Source organism: Lindgomyces ingoldianus, assembly GCF_010093535.1.
Source record: "Lindgomyces ingoldianus strain ATCC 200398 unplaced genomic scaffold BDR25scaffold_21, whole genome shotgun sequence".
Classification (NCBI taxonomy): Eukaryota; Fungi; Ascomycota; class Dothideomycetes; order Pleosporales; family Lindgomycetaceae; genus Lindgomyces; species Lindgomyces ingoldianus.
The window spans coordinates 881,027-907,075 of NW_022985182.1; the positions used below are offsets into that span (position 1 = coordinate 881,027).

General features: G+C 48.3%; 9 protein-coding genes across 9 annotated transcripts; 5 read left to right on the forward strand and 4 right to left on the reverse strand.

Annotated features, from left to right (window-relative positions):
• Positions 1–283: 283 nt before the first annotated feature.
• BDR25DRAFT_356677 (uncharacterized protein) lies at positions 284–993 on the forward strand (the record flags this gene model as incomplete). The annotated part of the gene is made up of 5 exons (XM_033695687.1): positions 284–392; positions 432–456; positions 482–631; positions 664–737; positions 773–993. 5 exons carry the CDS (start codon positions 284–286, stop codon positions 991–993), a joined length of 579 nt encoding a protein of 192 aa, XP_033546291.1.
• Positions 994–1,024: 31 nt separating this feature from the next.
• On the reverse strand, positions 1,025–1,783 carry BDR25DRAFT_356678 (uncharacterized protein; the record flags this gene model as incomplete). Its single annotated transcript, XM_033695688.1, has 6 exons — positions 1,025–1,190; positions 1,225–1,397; positions 1,435–1,527; positions 1,567–1,591; positions 1,639–1,655; positions 1,688–1,783. 6 exons carry the CDS (start codon positions 1,781–1,783, stop codon positions 1,025–1,027), a joined length of 570 nt encoding a protein of 189 aa, XP_033546292.1.
• A 105-nt stretch (positions 1,784–1,888) lies between these two features.
• On the forward strand, positions 1,889–4,256 carry BDR25DRAFT_356679 (uncharacterized protein; the record flags this gene model as incomplete). Its single annotated transcript, XM_033695689.1, has 8 exons — positions 1,889–1,908; positions 1,968–2,006; positions 2,054–2,285; positions 2,309–2,479; positions 2,521–3,791; positions 3,819–3,945; positions 3,980–4,123; positions 4,155–4,256. The coding sequence occupies 8 exons, from the start codon at positions 1,889–1,891 to the stop codon at positions 4,254–4,256; spliced, it is 2,106 nt and encodes a 701-aa protein (XP_033546293.1).
• Positions 4,257–7,061: 2,805 nt separating this feature from the next.
• BDR25DRAFT_343797 (uncharacterized protein) lies at positions 7,062–9,535 on the reverse strand. The gene is made up of 3 exons (XM_033693865.1): positions 9,350–9,535; positions 8,896–9,298; positions 7,062–8,754 (listed from the first exon to the last, which is right to left on the reverse strand). The coding sequence occupies exons 1-3, from the start codon at positions 9,377–9,379 to the stop codon at positions 7,256–7,258; spliced, it is 1,932 nt and encodes a 643-aa protein (XP_033546294.1). The 5' UTR covers positions 9,380–9,535; the 3' UTR covers positions 7,062–7,255.
• Positions 9,536–9,692: 157 nt separating this feature from the next.
• BDR25DRAFT_49675 (uncharacterized protein) lies at positions 9,693–11,508 on the forward strand. The gene is made up of 5 exons (XM_033698659.1): positions 9,693–10,109; positions 10,178–10,596; positions 10,647–10,699; positions 10,753–10,910; positions 11,034–11,508. Exons 1-5 carry the CDS (start codon positions 9,910–9,912, stop codon positions 11,338–11,340), a joined length of 1,137 nt encoding a protein of 378 aa, XP_033546295.1. The 5' UTR covers positions 9,693–9,909; the 3' UTR covers positions 11,341–11,508.
• Positions 11,509–13,490: 1,982 nt separating this feature from the next.
• Positions 13,491–15,821, reverse strand: BDR25DRAFT_394411 (uncharacterized protein; the record flags this gene model as incomplete). Its single annotated transcript, XM_033698304.1, has 8 exons — positions 13,491–13,694; positions 13,735–14,397; positions 14,440–14,473; positions 14,501–14,674; positions 14,725–15,308; positions 15,369–15,455; positions 15,518–15,685; positions 15,736–15,821. 8 exons carry the CDS (start codon positions 15,819–15,821, stop codon positions 13,604–13,606), a joined length of 1,887 nt encoding a protein of 628 aa, XP_033546296.1. The 3' UTR covers positions 13,491–13,603.
• Positions 15,822–15,850: 29 nt separating this feature from the next.
• BDR25DRAFT_356684 (uncharacterized protein) lies at positions 15,851–17,581 on the forward strand (the record flags this gene model as incomplete). The annotated part of the gene is made up of 3 exons (XM_033695690.1): positions 15,851–15,935; positions 15,989–17,280; positions 17,318–17,581. 3 exons carry the CDS (start codon positions 15,851–15,853, stop codon positions 17,579–17,581), a joined length of 1,641 nt encoding a protein of 546 aa, XP_033546297.1.
• Positions 17,582–20,721: 3,140 nt separating this feature from the next.
• BDR25DRAFT_49696 (uncharacterized protein) lies at positions 20,722–22,877 on the reverse strand. Its single transcript, XM_033698660.1, has 2 exons — positions 21,000–22,877; positions 20,722–20,865 (listed from the first exon to the last, which is right to left on the reverse strand). Exons 1-2 carry the CDS (start codon positions 22,780–22,782, stop codon positions 20,846–20,848), a joined length of 1,803 nt encoding a protein of 600 aa, XP_033546298.1. The 5' UTR covers positions 22,783–22,877; the 3' UTR covers positions 20,722–20,845.
• Positions 22,878–24,162: 1,285 nt separating this feature from the next.
• BDR25DRAFT_229170 (uncharacterized protein) lies at positions 24,163–24,673 on the forward strand (the record flags this gene model as incomplete). Its single annotated transcript, XM_033685303.1, has 2 exons — positions 24,163–24,305; positions 24,352–24,673. 2 exons carry the CDS (start codon positions 24,163–24,165, stop codon positions 24,671–24,673), a joined length of 465 nt encoding a protein of 154 aa, XP_033546299.1.
• Between the last annotated feature and the right edge of the window lie 1,376 nt (positions 24,674–26,049).

A 26,049-nucleotide genomic window follows, 5' to 3' on the forward strand; every position in this document is an offset into this window, starting at 1 on the left:
AATAGGTGCTTTGTTTGGAGGAGTTCCATTTGTAGCTCGGCCAGACTTGAGGTTGGGCTTGTGCTTGGCGATGAAATTACGGATGAACTTCTTCATGGTGGCAAATAAAAGCAAATAGTAATGGGCTAGAAATGACGCAGAAATGTAACTGGGAAGAAGCCGCTGGGATTGACAAATAACTAGATCACTCTATTGAAGGTCTGTGGTAAGTTGCACGCATGAAAGACAGCGAAACAATACCCTCTATATGTTAAATTTTAAAGATCAATGTGAAGGGGAAGACATGATTGAAAATTGTTACCCTAATGTCACCTTTGAGATGAGGTCGAAAAGATCGCCAACGCCGCCAGCAGCTCTGTCATCCTCGGAACATCACCAATCGCAATTCATAGGTTGACACCACCATTGCTTCCGTCCGCCGGGATCCCCAGATTCATCGCTAGAGCGGAGCCACGCGTCGCGCCCTCGTGGTAAAAACCAGGCCGAACCAGGAACCTGGCAGTAATGCGTTTGGAAATCTGGGTTCGGAAATAACCTCGCCTCTGGGTCCCTTTCCCTGCATATCCTCGACGGGACAAACGCGCAACGAACGCTGTGGAAGCCGTTACCTAGTTATCTTGTGGACTGGATCGTGGAGCAAAAGGGGGGCTCTCTGAACGGGAGGATCGGGGTAATGACGAGGGCTAAGGATGGCGATTGTGGATTTCCATACGTTTCAGGAAGGTCGGCCTGTTCTAGTGGCACGCGCTGCACACCTCTGCTCCATCCCCAGAGTCACAAGTCGCCTTCCCCACATTCCTGACTGACTCGCATTATCACGCTCAGAGTGGCTGTTTTTTTGAAGGCGCCTTTCGCCCGACAATGGCATTGTGCATCCGTCGGGCCTTCTATCACCCACACACCCGAAACTGGAAGGACAGCCCCGATTATGCGCATATGAGAGAGCTATGGCAAGAGAGTGGGTTGAACATGACTACGTGTCTAGGGTATTGATGCAAAGAGTAAGAGATATGTTTTCTTACTTTCATGTGGAGCTTCCGCGTGTCAACGCCATGGTGTGTTTAGGAAGGTCGCTGATCAGCGGTAATAAATTGGAATAGGAAGATCCTGAACTCCACCTGAAAGGGCTCTGAGATAAGTGCAGACCAGATCTGGATGCCAATTGCGTAGAGCAGAGATACGAACTAAGGCTTGCTGAATGATGGAATGTAGGTTGCCGATGACCTCCCTATGCGAAGCCAATGCCACACATCAACCATACTCCTCCAGCTCGTTGATATAGACGTGTCGTAGACAGTAAGGATACTCCGCCTAAGCCGTGGGAATAGTGACAGTGTATTAGAGAGTACCCACGCGCTGAGAGCTCCAGACCTGAGAAACGGAGGAGAGCTGCGAAGCTAAACGTGGAATGGCGCGTTTGAACCTGCATCACACATCACTTATCTTCCTGTCAGTCTCCGTTTGATTCTCCGTTTCAAGGTTATCATTAAGAGCTGAAAAAATGTGTCCGGTGTCAAAGGGGAGTGACTGTATCGGAGGTTAAAGTTCTATCTTACTAGGACTTACAGCAATGGAGCGGGTTCCGGAGAGGCTACATAGCCAACAAGATGAAGGCAGCATTAACAAAAGATGCATCACCTCCAATAAAATACTAGCTAGCGCATGTCCGCCTTTGAATTCCTCCCACTCTTTGCCGAAGCGAACTGATAATTACTCTAATTGGTGAAACTGTGCGTTTTTCTTCCCGGCTGACATCTGATAAGAACATGTCAAGGCCAGTCATACTCTGCCATCCGTATTAACGAGAAAAAAAAATCCACTAGACAAGAAATACACAATTGGCAAAAGGCAGACCCCAAGTTAGAGAGGGCCTTATTAAATGGCGTGTATGAGTATAAGAAAGCTATTGTGAACGATCAGATTGCAATAAGTTCCAAACAACCCCTGTCTGCCTCTCCAACGGGTAGGACTCTCTCTATTCGTAAGTTGAGGCAGCACGCAGGTAAGTGTTGAGATATCACAGGCACGCATACAGGTGCTAATGACACTATAGGAGCCAGATCAAGCGGTTGACGCAAATCTGTCGCGATCAGCCTCAAGTAGATGTCCGTTCGATCCTGTACGAGACCTCTAAGCCCATGGCCAGTTGTAGTAGCAAAACGGCATCTAGAACGGAGGGAAATCCAAGCTCGCCACAGAAGCGAAACATGATCTCTGACTTGAATACAGGAACTTCCTCTCCTTACTGTGCGTTGCTTCGAAATACCGCTCGTCATTCTTGGAAAGTGGCGTTTGAAGGATGTCGCAGAGCCGTTCCTTCGTTGAGGTCGCGCGTCCTGTCTCTGTCCGCCACACACACCTTCCGTATGACTACGCAACTGCAGGTACGCGAAATATGGGGTATGTGAGACTTCATAGGTTGGCGGCAATACTGTTGAACTCTCCACCAACCTCTTCCATCGCTAAACTCGTTGCATTCGTTCGTCAGCATCATTAACACATCTTGGACTTCCGAATTAGAGCTCTCTGCTCCATATCTTTCGCTTTCGTTACTATCTGCAGCCCATCACTTCCTGCCCTAGCCCCGGTACTATGTGTAGATTCACTTGGAACCGCTGGTCTTGTGGGCACTTCAATAAGACCCGAATAGAGTATTGCGATGTGTCGGCTTTGTTCACACCAGACGACCGGGATGAGCTTCCTTGCCATACTCCAGATGACAGCCCCGACTACAACAATCATTTTCCGGAATGGTGTTTTGGCTGCACATTAGGCCACCCTCCTGCAGAAACTCGCTTACACTACATTGAACTCCACCCGTTAGAGTGCGAACACCGGTTAACAGCGTCAGAAGACGAATACACGAGAGCGTTCCAGGCTACGCAGCTCGCACGGCGCGAATATGACAACTTATGCGAAGCCGCAGCTACTGGAGTAAGAGAGTGTATCAATTCCCTGGCCCGCGATCTATCTCAGTTCGAAGACCAATACCGCGCACTGGGCGGTCAATACTACCGTCAAGGCTGGTTTGCTCACCGAGACGCCATACTCCGGCACGACGCTTTTAACAGACTGATCGATGCGTTCCACGGCAACATTCCCATTCCCCATCGGAGGTTTTTTCGAGGATGGCTCGATCTTGAGATTTCAATCCGCGCAGCTCTTGATGCACTTGAAGATAGAAGCAAGATACGGGAGATCCGGGTGCAGACATCTCGAAAGGAATGTCAGGTTGCTACCACCTTTGTTCGAAATATTAACGAGAGTCTCAATCAATTGAAGTGCGACATCTCGCATTTCGAGTTCGTCGAAGAAGCTAATCGACAGTTTCGGCTCGATGGCCGACCAACAACCCGTGACCGAAATGCAGCGCTCTGGTACTGGCTTAAATGTCTTCCGGAAACTCATCTAGCGCTTCAAGCCGGGAAAAGAAGGTATCTGATCATACAAGATGCGCTCGGATGTTCTGATGAGGGGTTCGTCAATACCTTGCCACTTTGTACACCTACCGGACGATGGACGCATCGGCAAAGCGAGGAGCATCTAGACATTGAAACACCCACTACAGCGAGCAGCCATAATCGCCAACGCGAAGAGCGTCCGGAAATTGATATACCCATCATGACCAGTAGCTATCGTCGCCAAGTCAACAGGCGTTACAGACGCAGCTACGATGGGGGTGGGTCCCAATGCTCGAACGAACAAGATTGGGTAGACGAGATCCACACACCGAGAGACGACAGTGAGCCAGTAACATTTTCCGTCCGCAGAAGGCTTCTCGAATTAGATTTGTAAGAGTATTGCCCATGTCAATCCAGTATGGAGACAATGGGACTCTTGTATAGTCTTCGTCTAAAATTGAAAGTGATTTTCTTTCTTAACCAATGGTTTTTGGGTTCCCAATTTCCCTATATTTTCTCAGTATGTCTCAATAATACGCATATGGTGAGTATTTGAGCCCTCTGCGCATCTGTCAGAGGGAAACTCTAGGGCGTTCGGCTTCCTAGGAGCTTTACTTCTGGGATCTTCTCATTCAGTTCTCAGGGTACCTTTGTTTCTCTCAAAGAATCAAGCCATCCATAATAAATCACGCGATTACTGCATTTACACTCACAGCAAGACGGTTATACAATGCATGAGGGGTATATAGACAGTACAGCAAACTTTGGTTTCTCCCTATCACCACAATACAAAAGACGCTACTAATCTGCCATAACTCTAAATGGAAATATCTGGAAAAGCCATCCCGCTCTTAATTCGATAACGCCTAAAAACTGGTGCAATGAATTAAAGCCTTGGCGAATGGGTTCGAGATCAGATTAGGGCAATGTAATAGAATTAAATTTTCTCAAACATGAATAACGCCAATCCGGTATCTAATACCACCGAGTAAGCTCATATCACCCATAGCACGTCACTATCGAGCAGCATCTCTGGGACACGATTGATGCGGACTTCTATCCTACTCATCAAGGCTTTGAACAATCTTTGAACAACCTTTTCGGAGCTATTTGTGAGCTACTTTAGACGGCTGATACGCGCTTGCGCCACGTATGAGTGCCTTAGATGCGCAGCAGATCGATTAAAACATGCCGAGGCGGATATACTCATAGAAGAGCTTCTCCATCGCTATGAATGCTGGATAGGCACAGCGGCACGTTTCACTGAGGATCATTTTCAGTTTGTACGCTGGTACCCGATGCATATGCCCTCTCAAATTACCCACGATCCAGAAGGCTGGGCCAAGTTATATAGCCTGGACGAAGTCCCGCGATCATTTCAACGTGGCATGAAGTTAGAGCAGATGGTTCCACAAATGATTTCCCCTTAGTCTACCTAAAAAGGCGGTAGATCCGATTCCAAGGCTTAGAGTGGAGGAAAGGACTGACTGGGCTAGGGTGGGAAGCACTACGAAGGACTTTCTTCGTGAGGTCTTGAACTCGCTTTCTCCTCTTTAGTCTCACAGCGAGCGAATTCCGCAATACTTTCTTCTAAGCTCCTTGGCTAATACCCACTCACATTCTCCACTTCGGTCCCACAGCCAACCAACCTACTTCGTGAATGGACCTCTCGACTGTTACAATTCTGAATCGAGCGACAAAGAGGGTCAGCGGGTTCAATCTATTCGACCACATCCCCACAGCACCCCCAAACGCCCGTATCGGAGAACCAGCAACAGAAACTCCCCAAAATAGCGCGACGGTCCGGTCAGGGAGTGGACATGGGACTCAAAATCAGACTAGAGAATATCTCTGTCGAGACTTGGGCAACGTGTGGACTGGACAGCTGCTACATCGCACTCGAGAGACGGCCCGCCAGGGCGCAGGAGCTGGTGGACTGGTCAACATCGCGAGTGCCTATGAAGTGCCTGGGAAGTGGAGTGACCTTGTGTACTCGTAAAACCGCCTTCTCAGAGCAACGGCGCTGGGAACGCACCACTGACAAACTATCGCTATCTTTAATAGTCCACCATCACGTCCTCGACGAAACAATCCTTTCCACGCTGTGATATCTAGGGCTACCAGCAACCAGGTTCAAGACAATAATATATGTAGAGAGTTTGCTCGTCCAGTCGCTGACCGGATAATCAGTCAAGCCGATGTGAGGGTGCCGAATCTCCCTCCTTCACCATCCCGCCAGGAGTAGGGTTGCGAGCACCACCGGGAGTTCTGCTCCAGATGGCGGCGATTCCGAAACGCTTAATATCACGCTCGCCTTAATTATTGAAGATGCAACACCGACTTCCAACGAGGGGTACTACGGCTCGTACAAAGTGAACCGTAACAGTCATCTGTTCAGTACGAACTTACCCAGTTCGTGAGCCGCACCGTACGTTTAATGACGCCCTAGGGACGTTACGTAGCAAGGATGTATTACCCTTTTGAGAACAATCGCAGTTCGGCCCGCAGCACTGCGGTTCACTCATGTGGATTTGGCAGAGTTGTTTGAGACCGCGGTAGAACGTCGTGTCAAGTCCTACTTCTACCATAGTTCTCAACCCACACTACATCCAGGCTATACCAGATGGAATCTAAGGGTTGTCGGCAACCGAACGGACCCTTCCAGGTTTGAAAGAAGTAGATGTGAAGATGAAGACTTTGCTTGAATTCGCAGAAGATATGGTGGGGAGGATTGTGGGGAGGGCGGTAGAGGTCAAAGAGCAGGTGGTGCGGCTTCAAAATTCTGTTTGGTTTGCAATACTTCGGTGGAGAGAGTGTTCCAGAATGTGATGTTTTGCTCGTGGGCGGCGATGTTGCTGGAGGTGTAAGAGAACCTGGGGCCGGGAACGGAGGCAGGTTCAACTAACTGTGTAGAGCTCGTTAACAGAGGAGTGAAGGAGAGGTCTCCAAGGTGACTGTACATGGGTTTTAGGTGTGGTAAGGTTTGGGAATACGATTTCAACTTAATTCCATGAGCTCTGGATAGTGACAGCTATAGATTGTTGACTGCTGGTTAGATAAATCTAACTTGTAAAATTTCTAAGCCTCTTTAAGCTCCACCATATCTCAATCCTTTGGCTCTTAGAAGGACTGGGAATTTTCTATAGAACTCGCTGGACGATCCCCAAGCTCTGGGATATTCCCTACCTGTATTGATTCGACCATAATGTGACATTACTAATGCACCTGACGCGTGTAATTTGACGTATGGATGACTTAAACTGCACATAACTCAAGATTCATAACTGCACTCAACTTACGAGGCACATCGGAAAGTCTCTCACGGAGATGCGGAAACGTGATCGGGGCATGGAACCTGATAGGGAAGAAACCGATCCTCCCCTGCGGGCCGGCGGCCACCAAAAATCCTTCGAGCGCGGCCGAGAGGTGCGTGCGGCTCTGCTCCCGCACAATCATTCGATCGCGGGACATCGAGGGGCACCTGACCTCTCTGCATAAGGCTTGCATGAAGTTGCATGAGAATCACCATCCCTGCGGAATCTGCATGATGCTCGGTTCTCAGGATTCCAGCCCTGCGGCCTGGATAAAAGCAATCACGAAAATCTATCTAACAGAGATTGGTACGATACCATATTAACAGGGAAGAGCATGGGAATCATTCGCCCCACGCCAAGCGTAGTATTCCTCGAGCTAAGATGGGATAACTGCATAATGACCAGGACGTTCTTTCTATTAACTTAACGCCCACTGAATGAAGATGTGGGTATTGTAACTGACGCGAAAAACCTAATCCTAGAAGTAAAGGAGCCTCTATTGAAATATTCTGTATGTATGCGGGATGCAACAGAGTCCTTCTAAGGGGAATGCTGGGAATCATAGATGACCTTAGGTATTGAATCTGGAACTAAGTGATATGATTGGAGATTAGGTTGCGTTCCCGCTTGACTTGATCCACAGATCGCATTTGAGCTTGGAGATCGTGGTCCGATTTGCTTTGATTTAATAGCTCGGCGGCCCCGCGGAGTGATAGCATAGAAGGGTGGTGGAGTGACAACAGATTCCTCTTCAGAGCCTTGTGCATGCGCCTGGCTAAGACCTAAAGCGTCCTTATACCAAAGATCAAGTACCGAACATTCCCAGTCTGGAACATATGCATTGCGTGAGGAGACCTGCCACCGTAGCTCGAAAATCTCGAAGGGCGAAACTCGAAGCTTATGCAAAAGCCACTTGTTGACTCGATCGCGTGTGCTATTAAATATTAGAAGGTATTCGCTCAGCGTAGATTTTGTTCTCATATCCGTGTCCAGAAGCAGGAGGCTATCTCCATCACCAGATAAAGGATCGATGGAGATTGTGTCCTCGGGTCGCTCTGGAATGTCAGAGGCAATATCTTCCATTACCACATATTCTTCCAGAGTCATACTTTCGAGGAAAAGGTCTGTGTGCTCTGATGTAGTCATAAGAGCTCCCCCTATGCCTCGGAGCATTTCAGCAATGTCCTTGCTAGAAGCCAAATCTTGCAATGGCTCCAAATCGTGTGGGAGAAGTTCGTCTCTTAGCTTATGGATTTTACTCCTAGGTAATGTTGCCACGTCCTCGGTAAATGACTGTACGGGTCTCCGTGATAGCCCTAGAGGTTCCGTGTATCCATCTGTGCTCTTTATTCGAGTTGTCATTGGCCGGCGTGAAGTTGTCCCCGCAGATTTCGGTGTTGGTGTGGACTTGCGAGATCCATCCAGAAAAGTATCCACCATAAGCGGGACCTCACCAACTTTAACTCGGTCTCCTAAAATCGCCCCATGGAATAATGTGTAATGTCTTGGCTCAATCTCTTCTTCGCTGTCTTCGTCGCCCTCATTTTCTGACGACTTTTCGAATGATATACTTGACGGGACAATTCCGGCCGTGGATGTAGACCCTGCCCGAAGCTTAAAAAAGTTCTCGTAGCGGGATTCAAGGGTAGCATAATGCTCCGTCAAAGCAAATTCCGCCGCTCCGAGCTCAACATCCACGGCTTCATGAATGTCGTCAAAAGGTACGAGTTGGTCTCGAGCACGTTGTGCCGCTCCAAAGAGTCGTTCGAGTTCTTGATCCCCCTTAATACCCTCATTAACCACAGAGCGACGGAGATATTTAAAGAGTTCTGAATCGCACTGGCGTATCTGTTCCCTGAATATCCGCGCTTGAGCTCGCTTCTCTTGCGCGTCGACTCGTTTCCTGAGTACCTCGCCTTGCAGCTCGGCGAACTCGGCAAGTTCGTCCATGAATTTTGTATATAGCTTAAAGGCTGCTTTGTTGATATATGCATCGCCATCATCAGCCGGAGTGAAGATAGGTTGTGGATGTAGAGGGGCTGATTCAAGAGGATCAGTGGGTTGAGAAGAAGGAATTGGCATAAATATGGGTATCGGCGGCGGAGGGGGGGGGGGGGGGGGGGGGGGGGGGGGGGGGGGTGGTAAAGGAGGAACTCTCTCCGATATAGGCGGAGGTGTACTGTCCCAAAATCCAGGTGGAGGAGGTGGTGGAGAAGGCGGAGGAGGTGGAGGTAGAGGAGGAAGTTTGTTAGATATAGGTTGGGGTTCACTATTCCAGAATGAAGCTGGAAGGGGAGGTGGTGGTGGAGGCGGAGGCGGCTTAGGGTTGAACGGAACTACAGAATCCGACTTTCTCGCGGGCAGGACTTCAACTAGAAAGCGAACCCGCTTCCTCACCACAGGTGAGCTCTCCTCCACACAAGCCTCTCCGGCGGGGTCATGAGTATCGGCCTCGTCACCAGGTGGAGCAGTATCTGGCTCTTTTTCTGGGAAGTGAACGCGATCTCTATTCCCCCTTTTCTCCCTTTTCTTAGCATCGCCCAGAAGCACCTTTTTGGCGAGTAAGTTGAGCGTTTCAACTTCCTGTGAAACTTAGCAACTAAAAATTATCTTCGGGTGTGAAGCAGATATTACCTCGTCATCTACAATGTGCGGTTTGGACATGTTGTGTATGGAGAGCGGGATTCTAGCTAGACAGAACAATTGGTGGAAGGGGAGCAACCGGCAAGAGATTTCAGCAGGACAAAGTTGGTTCAATCGCTAAGTGTTTGCGTTTGGCGCGTTGAAGTAATTGTCTACTGCCCTACCCTCGTAGGTTTGATGTGAGGGAGTGAGGTTGAAGATGTCGAGGTATGGAAGAAGTGAGGCTCACGTCGATGCACAGGCCGCATGGCAGTCATGGCATATCACTTGACTGAGTTTGTGCAAATCGCTACCCCACCCCCGCGAGCTGCCGCTGTCGTGTCAGCACTCTTATCGGTGCAGTCATCTCCACGTTGGTATTGGTGAATATATAGAATCGTCTACCCTCTATGTACGCCTTGCAGCTACAGCTAATAACCCTGTCTTCCTCGCCTTTAGCGGCTCTTTGCTAGGCCCCATGGCCTGCTTGCTCCCTTCTACTCGGTTGTATTAAAACCCGGGCTCCTACCCCGCAAACGAGGTGCTCTCGCAGACTAGAGATGTAGTGAGTGATGGCTACTTACTCCGAGTGGCAATGGTCTGCAGAGCAGCGTCAACATTATTGCGCGGTTTACGATGAAGAGGGGACCTTGATCGAATATCAATGGGAACGTGGCCATCGACAGCCAGTGGCCCCCAGCCAACAGACACATCAAGCCCGGCCACAGCCGCAAGCACCTCAAACACTGCAGTCGACTTCACCAAATCCTACGTAAGCATTTCGGAGTCGATACTTTCTTGACGACTGCAACCCGAAGACTGCACTAATTCCACGAACAGCGTTCCCCGCAGCGTGCAGCCCTACCTTTCAGGGCTAGCAGCCCCTCCAGCGCAGTCATCAGCAGTTCCGCAAGCACAATATCAGACATCTCTACACCCAAATTATAACCAATACCAAGTATCTTCTCAGCCTCAGGCACGGAACTATACAATTTCTCCCCAGCTAAGCAATGCGGCACCTATGCAACCGGGAAATCCGGTCGCAGCGCATAATCAAATCCAATCCCCCTACGCGACATCTCCTCATACTTCCCAATCACAATATTATACAACATCTCATCTCTATGGAAACCAGCCGAGGTATACAGTTAGCTCTGCTACTCTCCCACAAGATATTCAGGAGAGTGTAGGCGGCGATAAGAAGCAACGATTCATACAGACAGAAAACACTGACCGACAAGACGAGAGACTCAGCACGCGTACGCCTTATCATTGTAAATAAGTTTTCTAATCTGCTAACGGTAGCAAGAATATAAACGGGTGTCTTCTCAAGACCAGGAGCAATTCTTTTGCCGAGGTAGGGTATGTTGCTCTATATCTTTCGCGGTACTGGACATATCTAAGTAGTCTTAAAGGTTTTCAAGATGCTTTGGACTGAGCCAGCCGGCCAGCAGAACTTTGGAAAGACTAGAGGCTCCACCCATTTCAGTGTGGTGTGGCTGGGCGAAGGAGTATATTCGGAGATTAGGCGATTTATAGTTGTGCAAAACAAAGGGACCTTTAGTCAGTGCATGTAAGTTCTCAAAAGCTTTCTTTTTCCCTTCCATTTCAGGCTGGCGGGATGTACTACTTGCGGATCTGTGAGATGTACAATTTCTTTACTTGTTTCATCTAGGATCGCCGCTGACAAGTACAGCCCTGTGCAAACATACCGACGCCAAGGCGCAACCAAAGAGGGACTTGTTGTAGACGATCACGCCATTGTCTATACGGGTCATTCAGGTGTACCCCCACCTGCCCTTCTGGCGGGCGAATACATCACGAAACTTCCCCTTCGTGTGATCCCATACAAGAACGAGTCTCTTGACAAGGAATCCCGTGTTAATTTTGGTAAGCCTTACGCCGTAGAGCACAACGTTAAAGTCGTCGAGATTGGTATGATTGCTGAGGAGCACATCCATCTTCTTGTCAACTATTTTACACAAGGCATGAGTATCAGATAAGTTCGAACTATTTCCGGTCATCCTTTCAGTGGACTAATGATTTCGTGTTTCGTACTCATCCATATACGGAGAGCGACCGGATGAAGTCCAAAGATATACGTGGAAGTGTTAAACCCTATACGATGTGCTCCATCTCCCTTCATTCCTCTCCCTTTCAAAATCTCATTTATTGGCCTTCTTCTCGCTATTATTATATGTTAACTCTCCTTGACTCTTTACACTATCATCTGAACAGTATGCTAGCCAACTTCCTTTCTAGGGCCCTACGCTCAAAACTCCATGGACTGTTGTAGCTGAGGGGATGCGGTAATGGGTGCACTTTGGCTTCATTTTGTTTCATTCTAATTTCCATTCACGCAAATTGCACAATTTGATTGCTTGTAATAATTTGATGCATTTTTTGTGCAGTGTAGTCTGCCTCTCGCTTTGCATGTATTTGCTCACGCATCTTCGCAATTCTAGCTGAAGGACAAGATATTCACACCCTGACTCGCAGTGACATCCAAAGTTTTGGTAGCATTGTTGCCAAATTCTTCTGTGTTCGGTATCCATCCGGATCAGCGGGTCTACGCCTTGATAAGCTTTTGCATGATATCTGCCACTAAATAGGCTCAGAATTCTTGTGCAATAAATGTGCCAGGGTAAAGGCTAATACCCACGTTTTCGGTTGCCACGACGGGATGCAGGGCTTCCAACGGGCCGTACTACGGTCCGTACAAAGTGAACCGTAACGGTCACGTGTTCAGTACGAACGTACCGAGTTCGTGAGCCGTACCGTACGATTAATGATGCCCTAGGTACGGTACGTAGTACGGATGTCTCAAAAATGCCTATTACAGACCATTTTCTATTCCAGAGTTATCTATCCACGCCTCTTGCCGCCTTACAGGCCTCATCTAGTCCTATCTGCTCTTGTTACTAGGGAGAACTAGTTATTTTATAGTTAATTAGACCTTAATCTTGCGTCTCTAGAGACCCATAGTCTTAGCTGTTTCGACTAGAGTACGGCGTACTTTAATCGAATCGTACTACTCGTACAGATCACGTGAGCCGTAACAGTTACGATACGTACACCTACCTCTCCTCCCCCCTGTCGTACGAACGTACACAAAATCTCACCCGTACAGGCCTCAAAATCGCCCAATCGTACAGTACTACGCCTCGTTGGAAGCCCTGACGGGATGTCCACACGCGGGGGCTAATGCAACCGTTCGTTAGCGTCATTTGCTTTGAATACTAAATTCGGTTAGCGGAGGAGTGCCCCAAAACGTCGGGTGTTAGCGTTGGAGTGGGATATAAGATAATGTGAGATGGCAAGCAATAGAGATTCATAATGCTGAAACAAATGATTCAAAGGGCAATGTCATCAGCCAGCCATGTATGAACCTTTCTGATGCCTTGTGAAAACAGTATTTTTGCGGTCTCGACAACTTAGGTGTCCGCAATGGAACGCAAATTCTAAAACAGGATGAAGGAGAGTCGCACAAGAGGGAGTCAACAGGAAGGCATATTTTATAACCTACTCATTAATGTTGCATGTCTTAACTAAGCTCTAAGCCCCATCAACCGGATGCATAGCCATACGATTTCGAGTCGTCAACCATGCGATCTAGTCGACAGTGGCTTTGAGGGCGGCACGCTTTGCCGCGCCTTAAGAAACATAATTATTTCAAGGGTCTGAGAGAGAAGGGAGATTTTAAAAACCAGGCAGCTAAGGCCTCATTTCTCGCTTGGTGTGTGTGTGATGATTTCATCCCCGGAATTGGAAGCGTCCCCATAGCAAGGCCGCGACATGTGGCTTCGAGCTGGCGGACTTGGCAAACACTGCGGTCAAGCAATGAGTTAACCGGGCGTTTCGTCCTCTTGCATCCAAGGTTTCTCCGACCTAGGTTTAAGCCAAAAAGATGAGTGAGTTTTGAGGTGGACTGGTTTCGTGTATATTATCTTCTAGCGCCAAACTAACAAAGGACTAGCTGAGAATGCAATTATCATTATTCATTACTTATGATCTCATTCGACGTGATGTAGTTGTAGAAAATGTTCTGAGAACTAGCCTACTAGGCCAAGCCCTGGAGCACGGACCAATATTTCAAATTCTGCCTGGTGCATCACCTTTTCTCTACCTCTTTACTCGCCCCCACAGACGCGAACCTAATCCCAAACCTACCTATATCGAGGAGTTCATATGAAACAAGAAAAAGCATGTAATATCAATGAAAGTGAGATGTTAAACTTCAGCAAGCGCAACCAAAAGAGATCATCTTCAAGCAGACGTTATCATGAGTTTGGACACAGCATGACACTCAATCGCGAAACGCGAGAGTGTATGTGAACGTATGGGATTATTGTTGTCCCTCGGACCTGTACCTGCGCCTTCGATTTCCACCACGGGACCTGGTGGATCCATGTGAGCCGGAGCCTTCCCCATGTCTCGGTCCAGTTGGAGCATCATCGTGGGGTACCTCCGTTTCGTTTCCATCATCTCCGTCATCGGTACTTGGAAGTTCTGTTCCTAAGCTCTGGTGGTAGGCTCTTGTATTCTCGGGGATTGGTGAGATCGGATAGCGCCCAGTTGAATTCAAGATTTGGAAGCCGTTTCCGCTAGGATCATCGGTTGGTCCCTGGCTGTTCTCATTTTGAGGAGCATACGAAGGCGCATGCGAAGGTGCATAGTAACCCTGGGCCGTTTCAGAGGAATTACTAAGACTAGGATCCGGTTGTGATACTTGGTGAGATAGTGGTCCAATGTTCCAGTGGGAATTGAATTGAGTGATGAGCTTCCACTCATCATTCCTGTCAACATACCCAAAATCGTCAATTTTCACATTATGCTCCACTGTGTAAACTTTGAGGAAATTAACGCGGGACATGGGATCCATTCTCCCCCACTGATTCTTTCCTATAACGCGAATGGGATCTCCCATGGGAAGCTCCCACGCCCCACGTGGCTCCTCGGACGGAAGTGGCAATGGTGCAACATCTCCGGTGTACATGATCGCGTGGTCTTTTTTTACTTTGTTTTCTGGTACTCCTCTTCCACGATAGGTTTGGATTGAGCTGCCACGGTTAGGAACCCGACTAAGTCTAAAGAGCTTTCACAGCGTAAGGGGAAATAAAAGGACGTCGAATGGTACTTACAGACAGGTGCAGCAGTTGTGACCTTCACGGACCACGACGAACCATCTGACCTTCACAAAAAAATTCTCTCCTTCAAATCTTGGCGTTGATGCAACAGTTATATTTTGGTTCATATCGCCAGCTAGTTCAGGCCATAGAACCCGAAAAACAAGACCTTTCTTAAAAAACTTGTGGCCAGGACGTCGAATACAGAAGCCTATAAGCCATTCAGCAGCATGTTACATGTCTAATTTATTCAGAACCTACTGGAGTCCAGCTTTTCTCTCGTGGATTCAGAATTTCCGCGGATTTGTCTGTGCGGTGTAATACCCAGCTGAAGAAGGTCTGGTGGCGTGCCAGGATTCATTACTACGTTGCGACTGACTACCTGTAGTCTTTCTGGGTCACTCGGTTGCGAATTGTCTCTTCTCTCCTGTGTGTTTTGATAAGGCATTGCTCGTGAGGGCCTTGTACCCTCCCTTGCCTGAGGATTTGGTGGAGCAATCTGGTCCTGATGCCATCCATGAAATGCCCTGGTTGGATTTGAAAGAGGCAGCTGGGGGCTACATCCTGTTGGCGTTGTGAGGGGAGGATTTGGGTGCTCGTAGCTAGCGTAGCTGCTCCCTCGATTCCAGCTCGGATCCCCAGGCCCTACCAGTACGCCCGAAGATAGAGATGTGCTTCTTGGAGTTGCTTCCATTGGGTTGAAATTCCTCTCTAGCGATATATTTTCGAATAGGCTTGACAGACCACTCGAAATGCTACAATTACTACTGTCATTGCTCTCGGTTCGGCCATGCAACGTAGTCAACGTAGAGGCCGATTCGTTCTGAGGCCGTGGCTCCTGCGCCCTGTTAAGGGGATTTGGTCAGGCCAATCTCACCAAAAAAGTTGGGTATAATACTACATACGCTGGGCTGGGCTGAGCCGCGACAATGGTTTGCACCGTTTGATATACGTAACACCCTCTATCATAGTCGTAGTAGCAATACGCGCTCCTTTCGGAATCCCACATCCAATTTGTGAAATCCATCTCTAAGCGTATAGTTCCTCGGGACACGGCTCGACATCACTCATAAATAGAGCCTTGACCGGAAATCTACCGCGTGATAATTTTGCGGCTCTTTCATCAAGGTGGCTTTTAATTAACTCCTCTGCGAGACCAAACAATGCCAGCAAGGTGGCCCTGCAGCTAGGAAACGTGAATGTGGCGCTGGGATGCATCCCGCTCAATATCGGAGGGGTGGTCATACAGTATCAGCTCATGCAGGCGCAAACATGCTGCATTCTGCGAATGAGTTGACGTTTGCAACCCTGCAATTCCCTTGGCAGAATAGCCGAGACGTTCTTCCGCTGAGAATCATTCTCCTTCACTTAACACATCCTTTTGGCAATGCTAAAAGTTGGTGGTCTCGCACTAAATGTCAACGCTTCAGGCCGAGGACGATCGGGACTGCCATTTAAAGTTTGTAGCCCCTGTCAGGTCAGCCTTATTAAATACTGCCTGCTTATCCTTGCACACAACTTCGAGTCTACATTGCAAGGCTACTAACGAAAAGCAGCTCGAGACTTCGAGAAGTAGGCTTGGGCAGTGGCGTAATATCTTCACTACAAGATGCCAATCCACCGCTTCACTCCAGCATCACACTCACTCTAAATAAAAACGTACCCCTCCCACCAGAATCTTCGCAAACAATTTCGACCGTCTCCACGGTAAAATCACCAGCCACTGAAGAACTACGATTCTCTACAGATGACGGAAGAACGAAAGTCACGCTCGACCCTGCTTCTCAGATATACATTATTCAAATATGGATGTCAGCTCAAGGGCATATCGCTTCGTTGCGGAATCTTATCCTTAGAGCACGGATGGACTTGAAGCGAGAAAGAACACGCTGTAATCAGCTGGAGGAGCTTTTTGATAATATCATGAACAACTTCATGACGGTTGTGAACACGGCAACCGAGCATAGCTCTTATCTTCATAGTCGGGAAGAACTGGAACATTTGTCAAGAAAGATGAATATTTCGAGAGATGATATCGGACGTCAGAGAGAGAAGAATGCTAGGTTGGAAGATGGTCTGTCTAATCATGAATACAGACTTACTGAGTTGGAAGGGGAAATCTACCATGAACTGGACAAGGAATTCCGGCTGGGCTCAAGTCAGCAATGCTCAACCGCTTCTCATGATACCCCATCTGAGCATGTACTGTCATCCGGCAAAGAAATAGCTGAGCCTTCAGCATCGCCACGGGATGAGTTATACTCTAGGATTGGGGACTTAAGAATCTTGTTGGATCGGCTGAATGAGTTCGAGTACGATTTAAGACAAGAACTTGATGAACGTGATCTCCTTCGGGCAGCAGGTCAACCCGATCTCTTTGATGAGGAGGATTTTCTGGAGGAGCGCAAAGCGGAACGAAGAGATATTCAGCTGAAGCTTGAGCAGACACAGGTGGAAGTTGATCGACTAAAAGAGCTATGTACGAGTCAAGGCATTCCATTCGAAGATGTCCAATTTACGGATGCCTTGGATGGCTCTTCCGCAGACACTTGTACGGGAACCTTAGAAAAGCACAACATCCCTGGTCACCGTAGCGGATCATCAAGTATACTCAGCACTATTTTCAACGCTCGCGAGAGAGTCAAGAACTGGTTGACCGATTCTTCCAAACTGGAAGCGCCTCGTTTTTTTCCCGCAGCAACAGAAGACGTGGACCAAGTGGCAACACAAGACTCCCAATCTGACTTTGGCTGGGTGGATCTCACGCTCCCCAGACGTCCCTCATCAGAAGGTATGCCTAGAATTTACGGTTTATCCGTAAGCTTGCCTAGTTTGACTCGAGGCCCCTCAACAGGCTCAATACTGCTTGATGCGCTTCTCCTCGACGCATCTGAGCCTCCCACCGTCACGTTCACAAATGCGGAAACTGTACAACGCCGCAGATGAGACCTCGTCTTACAATCGGAAACCCTACGCAGTGCCCCCGAAGTCCGATCCCATTCTCCTTTATCATACGCCGTGTTGCACCTCTCTGACGATGATTTTGCCTCTTCCAGACGGCACAGACAACTCAGCCTCCTGGCATTTTCAGCTATATACAGCCTTTAATGATATCTAATAGAAGGATAAAACTTAATCCCTCGCTTATCTTTCGGCTTCTCCAAACCTGTACCCGTGTTTGTACCACATTCCATTCGGCAATGCCATCCTGCTGAGGCGTTAGGCCATCAGACCGGAAACTTGCCTTATTCGAAGATTCATGTTATTTGCCCTTTTTGAGCCTCAACCCTTTCTTTGCACCACCGACGTTGCTGCTGACACGCCATCTTCAGGTTCTGGCTCTGGAAGACTCGTAATCATCAATCTATTTCGGCTAACACTGTGCTTTTCTATCCATCCACAACGCTATCACCCACAGCCAACCCTGCCACATTCTCCTGCACATCCAATCCCATCCAATCGTAAGAGCGTGGCTGCTTCTTCTGCGTACGATGTTTCTTCTTACTCGTGTTGGAATGACCGTCTTCATTGAAGATTGGGTGTACACATTTCCCTCTGCGTTTGATTGGCTGCCTCACTTTTGCATTTGGCGGAACGCTGGGCTCCGAGCTCGTCTATGTTGCACATCCCTTCGCGCACTCTAGTCACGAACGGAAGAGATGACTTTCACAAGACCAACCGTACCAAGTTTCACATTCTATTTGCCATTCTCCCTCAAATTGCGAATATTGGTTTTAGACCTTGGGCGAGGGAGGCTGGTGCGGCGTGATTCGGAAGGACATGTGCAAATGGACAGGGCACTGTGCGACCACTTCGTCTGTTGGACGAGTCGTTATTCAGGACGATGTTCATCGATTGCCTTGCAAACACTAGGCTGCCGTGTCGCAAAAGGAAATGGTCACCCCTCAATCATCCAATACGACTCCTGCAGGACGTGAAGCATGTGCACATCTCATCACGCACAGACACCACCACTCAAAGGATGCTATTTCGTGCATTGCGCTTCTGCTCCCCGGGTTGTGGGGTCAAGGATCAATTCTGTGACTCATTGGGCACTTTGGAATGAGGTATCGCCTCTTTCTTTTTCCCAGCCTGTTTCCGAAGACGTGGTCCAAGGGTGCGGGAGACCGCCCGTTTAATCCGCTGGGATGTTGCGGCACTTCAGCGGGAACGCGGGAGGTGTACGGCTTATGGATACCCTTTTTGGTAGGTAAACTTTTCGGGCTTGTGCTCTGAGATATCAGGGCGCACCAAGCGAAATGACTAGAAAGAGCGCAAGACAATACAAATTCTTAATTCCTCACTTATCGGGATGATTCAGCCATGACATGGGAGCGTTGTGACAATCCTCGCCAAGCCACGGGCGGAAGCATGAAGGCTCTGTGCAGGCCGGATTGAGGATTCATCCGGTGACCAAACTGACGATGGGATTCATGCCATGCTATTCCATGCTATTCCATGCAACGCTGACTGCTGTCTCTTTTCAAACCGTCCGTGCATTGCTGATGGCACTGCCTCCATAGGCTCTGGCGCCTAGAGTGCTGAATGTTGAAGCTTGCGAAGATGTCCGTCCTAAGACCACAGAGGTCACTTCTCGCGTCCAATGGACACGGACGCAGCATTTGTAGAGGTTTGGTGTACACTAGTATGAAAAGGCGAACAGTGTGCTTTCAAACGGCTGACTACACGGCCGCAAAAGCAGGATTAAAGCCTTGCCGCAATCTAGGTAGATCTATTGGAAAAGCAAGAGGGCATTTGCCTACTTGTCTAGACCGTCCCAGCCAATTAAGTTACTCAAATGTAACACCGATGCGACATGGCCGTGAATCGTTTCACTGGAGTCCATCCAGGTCATGGACCGGGGCGGCTGCGAAGCCATCGGGCCGCGTTGCAGAAGAACACGGCGTCCCATCTCAAATTATTCCATCAAACGGCTTTTAGACAACAACAAATAAACTTGGTGGTGGTTATCAGAGTCAACAGCCTTAACGAACCAATCAAAAGCAATTATCCAGACACTCAGCCGTGTGGCACAGCGCCTGTTCGATCCTGAAGGCCTAATGTTGGCGACTCTTGGACTGGAATCCTGTCGAATTGAAGGCAGGTCTCCCTGGTCGTGCAGGCGTCCTACCAAACGTCAGACATCTGTCGATAAAGTGTTGAATATGTGGTGAAGCAGCGCCGTGGCCACACAATCAAATTAGAGGGCAGGGGCATGCTGGACACAATGAGTGCTATGATATGACTCAAAGTCAATGTGCAGCTGGAACATCTAGGAACCAAGTTAGGGGTATTTAATCTGTGGGAATCCTCACGGGAGTTTCCTTTAAATCCAATGAAAACGATAGGTTTCGAACGGTGGATGCCGTCGCTGCAAGGCTACATCTAGATCACAAAATTCCGAACAACATGGGTATCAAATATCCTCCAATAGGAAATCGGAATAAACCGTCCCACGAATGCTCTAAAATATCCAAATGGGGCCGATAGAAACCTTGGAATTGAGATTCTTAACGCCGACTGAAGGTAATTAGGCAAACAACCAAGTGAGGCAAAATGGAAGGGCAGCTAGTATCCAAACTACGCTAGGAAATTCCCTAGAGACATTTGCTCGTCTTTGGCTCTTAAGTTTGGCACCAGCTCCTGAACGAGGCTGAGTTCTCGGATTATGCGGAAGAAACGAGATGCTGACGCGAGCAAGGAACCTGGAAGCGGAATGCAGTGCTTGGAATACGAGTAATAAAGGAAGAGCCAAGCTGAGCTAGGTTGGAACAGAATCCACCATATTTGGAAACAGCTATCGTTGCAGCTTGGGAGAGGCCCTCAACGTCTCTTTTGCCCGGGAGGTAAGATTAAGGCGAAGGGAGCCCAATGATGGCCACAGAGGAAGGAACTTGCATCCTAAGGTGAGGTGGTGATTTGAAACACACCTTCGAGTGTGCTTGGGAGATTTGATTGTTAGAGGTGTCCTGTAACATAGGTATATTCGAGGATGGATAGCTTTTTATTAACATTCTGCGTGATATGAACCGTATGGGGAAATCAGATATCTCGAAGTGCATCTTGGAGTTGCGAGAAGCGGTTACAACCTTCTTCCTTGGAGGTTACAAGGGTTAGCGAAGGGAGGAAAAGTATTATTGCCCCAGGGATTAATATCCTTACATTCTTATTACTGCTAGGCCATTCCTTGCCTGAAAAAAAACTTGTGATGCTAGAGATACTTTTGCAGCGCCTTGGTAAAAAGGGGCAGTGGGGTATGCTGCGTTGGCTGGAATGTTCTGAGACTGGCCTTGAGCGTGCCAGAGAGGGCGTGTTAGAGAATGTGTGGTATGAGGATAGGTTCAACGGTGAAGTCGTGTCTTCGCCAGTTATTGTAATTCCGTCAAGAGCGTTGGGAAGAAGCTGAGTTTGGCCTTTTTGTGTTAGGAGGTGAAACTGTGTGCAAGGGAGGAGCTCACTATTGAGGCCGAACCCTGGGATTGAGTGAGGGGGTGTTAACTCAAATTGCGGGAGGTTGTTATCGCAGCCCGACATACCTGACGGATTCTCTCTTATATTAGTATTGACTTTGGGATTCTGGCACTCTAGAGAACGTAGATCTGGAGGGCTCTTGTCCAAATCGGCATCGTCTGTGGCTGCAAAAGACTGCTCAGGTTCTACTGGACCTTGAATGATCTCCAGTTCGGGTGTAGAAAGTTGGTGCGTGGCATTCGATGCTATTGCTTCATTTTCGGAGACGACTGAGGCCTGAGCACTGTCATGTCGTAAGGAAAAGCGAGGTTCGAGATAAGTCTCCGTATCCGGGCCCACAATCCGGACATTGTCATCCTGCTCCAAGAATGATGAGGGATAAGAATCCGCACCCGGACGCGAGGGCAGGTCTTGGATACTAGTGGGAGTAACCCTTAAGATAGGAATATCACTGGGTTTGCTTGAAGTTGACTTTGGGGATTCAATTGGGGGAAATTCCGGGGCGATTGCCTGGCACACTTCCTCGGTCCAGGGTCGCTCCAAACGCTTATCATCACTCTCTAGGGCTGGAAGGGGAGCATAGTTGAAATTGGCATCGAAATCAAGCCCAATTTTGGTTTTGGGTGCCATGGACCAAATATCATCGGTTTGGTGCTGTCCAGGGGAGTTCGAGAGTGTATTTGGATTTAGAGACTTGCTTGTTTGATGAGTTATAGAATGTATCTCTTGGGGAGATTGATGTGACTCTTCGCTCATATCATGGGGCCAGTATTGCGTAGCGCGGTCCTCCCAGGATTCATGATCGGAGTAGGGTACATGGAATTGGGCAAGTATATTTAGATATGTTGTCCTCTCCACCGGGTTGGTTTTGAGACGTTCCAGTATCCAGTCTCGAATACGATGCTTGATAGCAGGATTTTCTAAAAGGGTCGGGACAACGCCATCAGTTTGGGCCCTGGTGATGGTATCGAATGACACCACCTTCCGTACTTCGAAATGGGCAGGGTCAGAGTTTCGACGGGTCATTACCGAGTCCAAGGCTTCGCGCTGCATAAGATCTTGTTTGAACTGTTGGATCTTAACTTCGCACTCGGCGATTTCGGTCAGCAAGGCACTATATCTAGTCACAAACTCTGAGGTCTCTGGTGCTCCACTTAGGTCACCAGATCTATGTCGCTTTCGGGCCTTTTGTTCTTCGATAAATTTGGCTTGTTCGGGTCGAAGGGCATTGAATTGTCTCTTGAGCTGGTCAAGCTTGGCTAAGGTAGCCTGATATTCCATCCGTATAAGAGCGGAAGAAGGAAGGAGATCCGGCCGACTTGGTTGTGGAGGGGGTTCTGTGTCTTTGTTAAGGGTGTATCTATTTAAGAAGCCATCTGAAAAGAGATCCTGAATTTCGTACTGGTAGAAGTCATTCTCCTTGTCGATGAAAGTCCATTCAGAACCTCCCAGTGAACGTTCGGCCTGCAGGTAATCTTCTTCCATCGATCCTAATATGTCCCGTTCTTGTTCAACTTTTCGATAAGCGGCATTAAGTTCAGACGTAAAGAGGTCACCATGCCTATTGATGAATTCGCGGAGCACGCTCATAAAGGCGGCTTCCGCATCTCCAGTTTGAACCCTCCGAATACGTACTTTCTTTCCCGCAGATCTCACATTGTCGCGCTCGAGGAGCAATTTCTCTCTTTCTTCAGCCAATTTCTCTTGTATTTTTGACGCTTTCTCAAATCTCTGGCGAAAGTATAGAACAAGGTCTCTGTCCAGCCTCCGGGGCTCTCCGGGACCGGCCCCATTCCCGTGCAATTGGAGTCCGCGATCGTGGATTCTCTCAGGGCTTGCTATCGACATGGCAAAGGATGTTGAAGCTGGCTAGATGTCCAGAAGGCTGGATTCTCACGACCATACTCCAAAGGATGGACTGGAGAAAGGCAGTCGCGGAACCGTTTCAAGGCTAATAAGCAAAGGAAGGCAAATCCGCGGGCTGAGAGCTCAATGTCCAAAAGTCGATCCAAATCTGGTTTGTCAAAGAAACCTTCCGCTAGTAAACACGTGGGATTTCCTGTCCAAAGTCCGGCGGCATACGTGGGTTAATGTTAGAGGTCGCAATGAATGATTGCGTCCCAAGCAACACGGTCTCGTTTCCGACAAGGATGGTACAGCCGAAGGGGTTAATGGCTGAGCGAAAATGTGGACGGAGTCCAAGCCCACCAGCCTGATAGATAAAATAGGCTAACGGAGTACATGCCTGCTGTGCCCTTCCAGAGCCTGATCGGTCAGGGAGTCGTAGCCCGTCGGCTGACATCGTCAAGCCCAAGAGGTTCCAGGCAGCTGGGGCGCCGCACGGAGCGCACGCCGCTTTTACTATGCAGCAGTATTTTTGCGCGCGAAGGGCAATCAGCCCCACAACCCAAATATCCCTGTGAAACGAGGTCGAAAATTGCATATGCACGCATTCTGCGCGAAGGGAGAGAAGCTATCAAAATATGCAACCATGCAGACCACACATCTCCCCCTCATCAACCCCAAGAGAGCGCTGTCCGCAGAGCCGCCCTTCCCTGGTTTCCTGTGGCTTGGTCTCATGATGTACTTATTGCCGCCCATCGCAGTTCCAAAAATGCTGATACCCGTTACATCTAAGAGCGGAAAAGATGGCATCCGGTGGCAATCCCTGGATCTGGAGTGTTGATTATAAAGACTATTACTGTGTTACGCAAGACAACTTCGGTAAGACCACAGCAGGACTTTGTTACGAACGAAGCCTAATTGACATTTCAGGAAACAACATCTACAAATTTGCCGGACTCAATTCCCAACCAAGTTCCAATATCCCCAACATGAACCTAGCATTCCAAGGTAATGTAGGGCCATACCCAACTACAGCGGCAGTATATCAGGCCTCAGACCCAAACATGCCTCCTCCTGGTGAATTGCCACGCACAAACCCCTGAGACATTGAACTGATGCAACGTGTAAGTTCCGCAAGATATTAGACTCGGAGTGCCCGATTTCATCCCTGGAACCCCCCACAGGGGATGGTACGAACCTTTGGATGACAGTAGGTCCAGCCAGGAATATTGGAGGAGTTGACCGAATTAAGGAATTCTAGGTTATCGGATGAGGACTGGTAGTGAAGCCCGCGCGTTCTTCAAGCAAGGAAAGGTACGATCTATGCATTTCCATAAGTGTAGAATTATCTGGTGTGCTTACAGATGGACCGAGGTCTTCGCCATGCTGCATTCAGAAGCAGCTAGCGAAACCCTAGCAAGAAATGGTGACGACAACATCACCGTTGTAATGCATCGGGGACATGTTTTTTCACAGATCCGTCGCTTTGTAATTGTCAAGGAGATGAGGAATTTCGTTTATGCCTGGTATGATCATCTCATTTACTTACTCTCCCTCTTGCTAACGGAACAGTCCAATCACAACATATTCTGGTCGGGGCACTGCAAAACCAGGGTGTGACCCATCAGAGCATGCAATTGTCTACTTCTCTGGGAGTACGCCTCAATTGGTCCGCGAAGAGAATGAAAAGTCCATAGAACTACAAAAAGAACCAATCGGCGTTAATCCTGCAGACACCAGTTTGAGAATGCATCCCGCATCTCGCATCCGATTTGGAAAAGCATACCCTATCGAATGGAACGTTAAAGTTAAGGACATAGGGGATGTCTTGCCAGCAGACAGAACCCGACTTTGGAGATATTACCTGGAAGGGCTCAGGCCAACAGACGATTAAGACGGGAAACCCCATACGTTTCTTCCAAATTCCTTTATACGTTGCTTTCTTTGCTTCCTTGATTGGAAGACTGAATCTCCTATCAGACCTCACATTACGTTGGAATTTCCCTACATCACGTTTCCTCCGCTAATAACGGCCGTTATATCTTCAGCAGAATTGCAGGCCACTTTTCCATAAGAAAATTTGGTTCTCGGAGCTGTGAAGAACATCAAATTGAACCCAGGCAAAGTTACTACGATTGGGGTTTTAGTTTACATCTATATATACGTTAATCCAACCTCGTTGAATTACGTCTCAAGATTTTGGTCGTCGTAGCAACTGTATTGTGTTAATTAGTAATCAGCGCGAGTTAAACCTTCAAACATGCATGCGCATATCTAATTTCTTCGGAATATCTATTTTCACGGTCCACTTTAACCCGTACATTCCTGTCGTTTCGCCCGATCGATTCAGACATCAATATTCGACGTGATTGACTCTCATTATTACTTATACCTTTCTAGGAGTATCTAGTAAGAGCCCACCGGTGGCCTCAAAGTCTTTTTGGAACAGTCCGACTGTCGGTGGAATAGGAACTCTCCTCTCGGACCCAGCAGATGCCTCTGCACCACTTCATGATAACCTTTCTACTTTTAACTTTCGACGCTTCAAATATTTGCTTCTCTATCCATAGATGCGTGTAGCTACTGAGAATAATCCATGAAAATGGCGTACCGAAGAATGTCCCGCTTTCCGACGAGCATTTAGTCAATGCAGAGGAAAATTCAATCTGAATGGGACTGCCTCGCCGAGAACGCTTTCACTGTTTGCTCTTGTGGCGATGGGTTGAAATGGAATCGGTTTCCTTCTCCATCTGCGGAATTGACGCAAATTACTTGTTCTTAATTTGCTAGATACGAATGTCATCAAGTCTACCATGTTTGAAGTTTATTGCAAACGGAAGCACCTTTATGTGAATGCATGTACAATGGCACTTGTATACAACCAAGCTTCAAGCTTAACGCGGGAACTCGAAGGACAAGCATTAGTATCTGTGTTCTACCCGTTACAGGCATGTCAAATTGCCTAGAAGACTCACGAGTTAACTTCCACTTTGGTCATTGAGGCCTTTTTTAGACATACCTTAGTTATTCCAGATGGATGTTGGCTCAGGTCCTCTTCCCTTTGAATCTGAAAGTCCCTCGAACGCACCCGATCATCTACTCGGGGAAAAGCCGTATCCTATTCTCGAAGTTCTGGGCAATTATGATCATGATCGAGAGGCAATTAGATCTCCACTGGAGAACCGTCTCGGCGATATATTAGATTGGTCGGCGGTATCACGTCCAGACCAGTCCCAGGATTGACTCTCGCTAGATGTATGGGCCTACTCT